At 30.3% G+C, this 7,972-nt stretch overlaps 1 protein-coding gene across 1 annotated transcript; it reads left to right on the top strand.

Moving 5' to 3' along the window:
• The first annotated feature begins 1,202 nt into the window (after window positions 1-1,202).
• Window positions 1,203-6,289, top strand: LOC114415797 (gibberellin 20 oxidase 2-like). Its single transcript, XM_028380648.1, has 3 exons — window positions 1,203-1,824; window positions 3,279-3,600; window positions 5,586-6,289. Exons 1-3 carry the CDS (start codon window positions 1,235-1,237, stop codon window positions 5,862-5,864), a joined length of 1,191 nt encoding a protein of 396 aa, XP_028236449.1. The 5' UTR covers window positions 1,203-1,234; the 3' UTR covers window positions 5,865-6,289.
• The last annotated feature ends 1,683 nt before the right edge of the window (window positions 6,290-7,972 follow it).

Here is a 7,972-nt window from a genome sequence, read left to right as displayed (position 1 = left end):
AATTCAAAATCATGTATAAAGGATTTGAGTTTAATACTATTCAAATCAATCACATGTTAGTACTTAATGAAAATTTGAAGTTGTTTAATTTTCTTTACCTGCCATGTTTAACTTTCAATTTGAAATGCTTGCATCAATGAGGAGATGGTGGTGTAAATGATATTTTGATATTGAGCCGGTTTGTTTAAATTTATTTGTTTTAAAAATTATTTTAATAAAATAAATATTTTTTAATGTGTTTATCTAAACTGTTTTTATTTAAAAAATTAATTTCCAGCTTATTTTAAGAAACAAATCCCATTTCTTCTTAAAAAACACATATATAAAAAATATTTATTTTAAAGTTATTTATATATAAATTTAAATAAACTCATCGAATTGTAAAAAAAAAAAACACAAAATTTAAAAAAGAACAAAGTTTCATGTACTTGAATCCATTTCAAGATAGGGAAATATAATTTACTCTTATTTTTATAAGTTCATTTGCATTTCTGAAAACTAGACTGATTTAATTTGTACAATATTTACTACTCCCTTTTTATTTCTTTAATTAGGTGAGATAAAATACATGTATGCTATCTTTCTAACAACAACAAAAAGTCAAAGTATATTCAAATATTCTTCTCTTCAAATTTGATTCTGTCAATATATCCTCAACTTTTTGTGTGTGTGACTATCAATAGTCAGTAAATTCTTGATGATTACCGATAAGCTGGTGAATATTTCATATCTAAAAAAAATTCCTGATCATTTATTACCTGTTTTTAAAATTTAATAAACTTATAAATTATTGTAAAATAATAAATAGCTAATAACTACTACTGTACAACTCACTTAAAACTTATAAATTTTATTATAAAATAATAAATAGATAGTATAGGAGTACCATAATATTTCCTATGAACTAAAAAAAACGTAATGAATAAAACACACACCATAATGTCTCCTATATATTGCTCTTGAACCCAAAAAGGGGGCGAGTATCCTTTAAATCTTTAACTATTGACCCAATGTTGTTTGTAACTTCCTTTATGATCAGACTTTGACATGCCTTGTGTTGAATATGATCTTATTATACTAATAAAATTAAGCTGTGCATTTAAACAAAAAACTTTAATTATTGACAATTGTATTATCACTCTTAAGTTATAAAGCTTTTTAATTATTTCTTAGTTTGATTTCCAGCACTATCCTTCCCTACTAGCTAGCTATATATAGAGAGCACCTTCTCCTTATGCCATATGCAAAAATGTCTCCTCCCCTAATGGAATTAAGTGCTTCCACTCTAGTACTTTACCCTGCATCACAGCCACCACAAGAGCCTAAAAATGAGAACAATGGGGGCATAGTTTTTGACTCAAAAAATTTGCAGCAAATGCAAGGGGAAATGCCCAAAGAGTTCCTTTGGCCTTCTAGGGACTTGGTTGACACCACCCAAGAGGAGCTAAAGGAACCCCTTGTGGACCTAGCAATCTTTAAGAATGGTGACGAGAAAGCTATTTCCAATGCAGCAGAGCTTGTGAGAAAAGCATGCTTGAAGCATGGGTTTTTCCAAGTGATAAACCATGGTGTGGACCCAGATCTCATTGATGCTGCATATCATGAAATTGACTCCATTTTTAAGCTCCCATTGAGCAAAAAGATGGGTGCTAAGAGAAAACCTGGTGGTGTCTCAGGGTACTCTGGTGCTCATGCAGATCGTTATTCGTCCAAGTTGCCATGGAAAGAGACGTTTTCTTTCCTCTATGATCACCAAAGCTTCTCCAACTCCCAGATTGTTGACTACTTCAAGTCTGTGTTAGGGGAGGATCTTCAACACACAGGGTAAGATCATCATCCACATTCAATTGATTTGGTGATTTCTTCATTATAGATTATTACTAGCATACACTTTCTAACACTTTTTTTTTTTTATATATATTTATGATTGATTAAGAATTTATTAAAACTTATAAAATTAAAAGAAAAAATCATTAAATAAATAATAAAGACACAAAAGAATTATAATTTTTAATAAATATCTAAGGATGGACGTATTATTATTAGAAAAACTAATAAATATTCTTTACCACTAACATATAACAAAAATTTAAATATCTTTTCAGTTTGTAATTTTTTTATTTTAATTCTTATAAATTATGTTTGTTTTGTTCTTATAATATTTTTAGATATTATTTTTTTTACTCTAAGTGTTATCTAAAATAAGAATTAAAAATAAAATAAATATAATTTGCAAAGAGTAAAAATAAAAAAAATAATTATTTTGCAAAGAGTAAAAGTCACTAGACTAAAAAAAGTATTTAAACCTCAAAAACAACTTATTAATAACACTTTTTTTCTACACGCTACATGACAAATTTCGTTTTTGTCACATTAACTTCTACTTGACCCACTGTGTTGTTAAACAAATTATTTTATTGAAAAACAAAAAAAAGAAAGAACTGTTACAACTGCTCGGTTGAGATTATCCTGGACAAGATTGCCAAGCCACCTGTGCTGCACGCATATCCATCTCAAAACGGACAATGTCTGCATATCAATTATCATCACATACCCATATTGAATGCCAATACTTCAAACCTATTTTTTTTTTAAAGTTTTTTTTTTTTGTGAAAAATGATAAGTCATATAACAAAATAAAAAAAAATTATTTATGATAGTTACGTTATTTAGTTATTGTTATGATATTTTTATATTTTAGAAAAAAACTTATTTATTTTTAGGATTTTATTATTTTTAAGAAACTTTTATTTGATTAAGATTACTGTAAAGTATTCAATAGTTTATATAAATATTATTATATTTTTTTAAGAGACGGGATCACTAGGCATCAAGTATCAAATTCCATAAAATCACATTTTAAATCATTTGTTTATATATAGATATTGAGTTTTATCAATCTAACTTCTAATCTATATTATCATATTCTTATTTCATTTTTCTAAAATTGTACTAAATATTTTTGTGTCGTATTTAATGTTTAGTTTTATATATAGCAATACAACCAAGCAAGCCACACCATCTTATCTTTCCTTACGGTCAGTAAAAACAAGAGTTTATTAGGACAATAGGACCCAACTGTACCCTTTGAGACATAGCCCAGACAAGAGCATATTTCAGCGAGGACAACTTGGTTGATGTACAACAATTATTAATGTTCCACAATGAACATAATCAGCCAATAGAGACAGTAATAATCAAAAGTTTCTTCCTTAATTGACATGGCTTTTCTTTTTCTGTTCTAATTGGAATTATCTATCTTCTTCTTTTTCTAATAGGAGGGTATATCAAAAGTACTGCGAGGCAATGAAGGATTTATCTTTAGTAATTATGGAGCTATTGGGTATTAGTTTGGGTGTGGATCGTGAGCATTATCGAAGATTTTTTCAAGATGGTGACTCAATAATGAGGTGCAACTATTATCCACCTTGCAACAGAGCGAACCTCACCTTAGGCACTGGCCCTCACACTGATCCAACCTCACTAACCATTCTTCATCAAGACCAAGTTGGAGGTTTAGAAGTTTTTGTAGATAACAAATGGCTCGCTGTTCGCCCTCGATCTGAAGCCTTAGTCATAAACATAGGTGATACTTTCATGGTATGCAAACTATACTATACTATATTATTTTCTTTTTTTGATATCTATATATAATGATGCCACATATCATCTAACTCCTTTGATCTTTTGTTCATCATAATTAAAGAGCCAATCTTACCCTAAGGTTATCATTACATTGACGCATGGAAACTTTTTCATAAATAGTACCTATAGCATGCAATAAAAGACATGATTTTTTTTATATAATTAATATTTGGCTTTACCTGTAACACCGTTTGGAGTTTCGACTTTTAAAAAATAAAACTGAATTTGATTTGAGTCAGAAGCAAATTGTCATATGAAATTTATTTTAAAAACCTAATTTAAAATGAGTTTACAAAATTCTGTTTTGAAAATATTATGTATAAATAAACTTTACTATATTAATTGATGGTTAAATTACTCATTTCACCCTATAGTTTTTCTTACCATTTTAGTTTTTATAGTTTGAAAGTGATTTTTTTTAGTCTCTATAATTTATATTTTAATTATCTTTTAATCTGTAAAATTTAAAAATGTTCTTTTTAGTCTTTATAGTTTGTATTTTAATTCTCTTTTAGTTCCTATAGTTTAAAAGTGACATTTTTTAGTTCATATAATTTGTATATTAATTATCTTTTAGTCTTTACTAAAAAATATATAAAAATAATTAGTTACAAATTAGTTATAAATTATCAACTATTTTTTTATTATAAATTATCTTGCGATAAATTAATTACAAATTACTTGCTAATATTTTTATAATTAATTGTAGTTGGTAATATTATTCATATTTTGATGGTAAGGACTAAAAGAGAATTAAAATATAAAATATAGAGACTAAAAAGATCACTTTCAAACCATAGGAACTAATAGGAAATTGAAATACAAATTATAAGGACTAAAAAAAACACTTTCAAACTGAGGAACTAAAAGAGAATTAAAATATAAACGATAGGGACTAAAAAAATCACTTTCAAGACTAAAAAAATAAAAATCATAAAATTATAGGGACTAAATGAATAATTTAACCTTAATTCATTTACAATAATATGATTGTTCTCTTTATAAGTAATAGATAAAATAAATAAAATGGTTAACTAATAATATAGATTCATCAAAATGATCAAAATTAAAATAAATTTGAATCTATTTAAATTTGACTAAATTTAAGTAAATATACATTTACAAAAGTAATATAATAAATGTTTCAAAATTAAGATAATCAACTTGTCTGTACGTGCATATCATAGTTTATTCTAACTAAAATAACATTAACTTGTACTAATAATGACTAGTGTCAATAAAAATGAATTATGATTTCATATTGTTAAAACAAAAAAAAAGGTGACATTTAGTTCTTTTGAAATTACTTAATTTTAGAAGTAATATCATTCAAACTCTTTGCAATAAATAAACTAATTTTATTTAAACTTCTTACTTTCAATGAAGTCGTATCATTATGCTGTGTTTATTAATTGTAGCTATAATCTTTTGTCACTTGACCGGAACAGTCCAACCATTAATGGCTTAAGGCTTCAAAATTCATTTGTTTATTTATTTTGTTTTTACTATCCGTAACATTGCTTGACCCATCATTTTTGTAAATCATGATCTGAGTTTATGTGATAGGAGGACTAAATCTCTACTTTGCAGTTAATAAGCTTAGATTAACTTGTTTCTGTAAAAAAAGAAACTTAGATTAACTTATAAAACTAATTAGCTCATCTTTATATATAATATCCTAATTAATATGTTTAGCAGGAGGTTTAGATTTTGTTTTTGCCTAAGGCCCCAAAAGTTATTTATAACAGCTCTCGTACACTACTTAATGAATTGAGTTAAATTTCTTTGTTGCCTGATTTAAATATATACTGTTTTTTTATACCGATTGTAATAAGAAAAAGAAAATACAGAACATTCACAGGCTTTATGTCTGAAAATTGAAAGTATTTTGATTTGGGGTAGATACATAGATGAATTGATTGGGGGTGTTGGTGTGTTAGGCATTGTCAAATGGGAGATACAAGAGTTGTCTACACAGGGCATTGGTGAACACATACAGGGAGAGAAGGTCCCTTGTTTATTTTGTGTGTCCAAGAGAAGACAAAATAGTGAGGCCCCCAGACAATTTGTTATGCAGAAATGAGGAAAGGAAGTACCCTGATTTCACATGGTCCAATTTGTTTGAATTCACACAGAAGCACTATAGGGCTGATGTTGCTACCCTCCAAAGCTTCATTGAGTGGCAGCAATGCTCTAATTCCAACCCTTCCAACTTCTAGTTTACTTTATTTACCCTTTGGCTGCTTATTATTATTGCTTTTGCCTGTGCCTGGCTGCCTAATGTCACCACTACTACTACTCCCTTTGGCTAATCATTATTCATTTTCCTTTTCTTTTGAAATACCCTGTACGGAGTTTGAGTACAGCTCATCCTGCACTTACAAACCACATAGTGATATCATGTACGGTCGTATTTGAATCAAGTTCCATTTTCTGTTATCTGTCAATATCAATATTATGTGTAATGTGTGTTTTGTTTTCACCCGGGGCCAGACCAGAAAAAAAATGGTTTAATATGATTGAATTACTTAAGTGTTATAAGGTGATGTAATTCCCATGAATGTAATATTATCAGGCATATTACCAGACATGGTATTCCAAGAAATGTAATTTTCATGAATGTAATATTAAACCTTGAAACAAACACCTCCTAAGTAACGTTGATTTAGAAGTTACAAAATACTTTTTAAGAAAACAATTTAAGATTTTTGATGATCATAATTTATAATCTTCTACAGAAAGCAAACACTGATTTTTGAACAAGCTTTCAGAGCTTAGTGTTGATGACAAAGATTATGAATATGCTTTCTTAACCCCAATAGAATAAGTCAATAAAAATAATTTCTGAATATGTAGAAACAAATCAAAAATCAAACATAACAATTCAGTGTAAAATCATGATTCTTTATCAGCAGATATAAGTTATGCAGTAAGTGCAGAAAGCTACGAGTATGCAATGATCGAGTATACAAACTTTAGAAAAAGAAATCACCAAACTCTTCTACTAGTTCACCAAAAAAATCTTTGGGTTAAGTTTAGTCCTCACACACAGTAAGATTTTCACTAACCAATAAACCAACAAAAACAAATATTTTAGTGTCTCTTCAGGATACAACAGTACAGTTGCAACAATAGGACACCAACACTGTTAGGTATATCTAACTAATATAGTAAAGGCTAAAATTACTGAGATAATATTCCTGCTTCTTTTATTGATTCATCTGGTATATATAGGCTATTACAGTACTGATATTGGTGGAAATTGGCTACAAGGCCTAGAGTAACAAAGGCGACAAAAGCAGGTATTATCCTAACAGAATGGATATATTGCAATAACTGAATCCCACTAACAGAATTCAACTAACTTGATTCCACTAATTGTCTCATGATTGTCTGATAAAGTGCAGGGAATTTCTAATGGCCATCAAACATAGTCATCTAAATGAATGGGCCTCCTAATGACTCTCCTGGGCTTGTTGCCTTCTTGGTTTGTATTGCTAACAATACCCCCCCAAAAAAAATTTGACCTCGTCCTTGAGGTCGTATGTGCTGCGTAAATCATCCCAATCTTCCCACGACGTGTCCTCTGGTGCGAGGCCCTACCATTGGACCAAAACCCTGTGTGTTGGTGGTGTCGTGGAAGTATCCGATGTCTAGTCCAAGAATGATAGAGGTGCGACAACCGAGTGGTTGTTCATTTGGAATGGAGGAAGGGTATCAGGTTGAATGGGGGGAGGACCCTGATGTTTTTTCAGGAGTGAGACATGAAACACAAGGTGAATTTTGGACCCAAGTGGAAGTTGGAGGCGGTATGCTACCAGACCTACCTTGTCGGCGATTGGGAATGGACCGTAAAACCTTTTGGATAGCTTAGAGTAGTGAGGACGAACAAAAGTTGGCCTGTATGGATGGAGTTTGACATAGACAAGGTCCCTAACATTGAAAGTGATATGGCGGCGATGAAGGTCAGCATAATGTTTCATGGTAGACTGGGCTTTCTGTAGGCGTCACTGTAACTGAGTATGGAGCTCCAGTCTAGTAGCCACAAATGAAGCGGCGGCTTCCACCGGAGAAGAATCCTGTAAGTAAGATGGAAGAGAAGGGGGCAACTAGCCATAAATTACTTCAAATGGTGACACACTAGTACTGGAGTGGGTGGCGGTATTATAACTTCATTCCGCCAAAGTCTGAAAATTGGACCATAATGATTGGCGATTATGGACAAATGAGTAGAGGTATTGTTCCAGGGTCTGATTGAGGACTTTTGTTTGGCCATCTGTTTCTGGGTGATAAGCAGTGCTAAATCGGAGTTTGGTGCCACTCAGGT

This window comes from Glycine soja, chromosome 6 (assembly GCF_004193775.1).
Source record: "Glycine soja cultivar W05 chromosome 6, ASM419377v2, whole genome shotgun sequence".
In the NCBI taxonomy this organism is placed as follows: domain Eukaryota; kingdom Viridiplantae; phylum Streptophyta; class Magnoliopsida; order Fabales; family Fabaceae; genus Glycine; species Glycine soja.
Note: the sequence above shows the minus strand (reverse complement) of the source record. Positions and strands in the feature narration are given on the sequence as shown.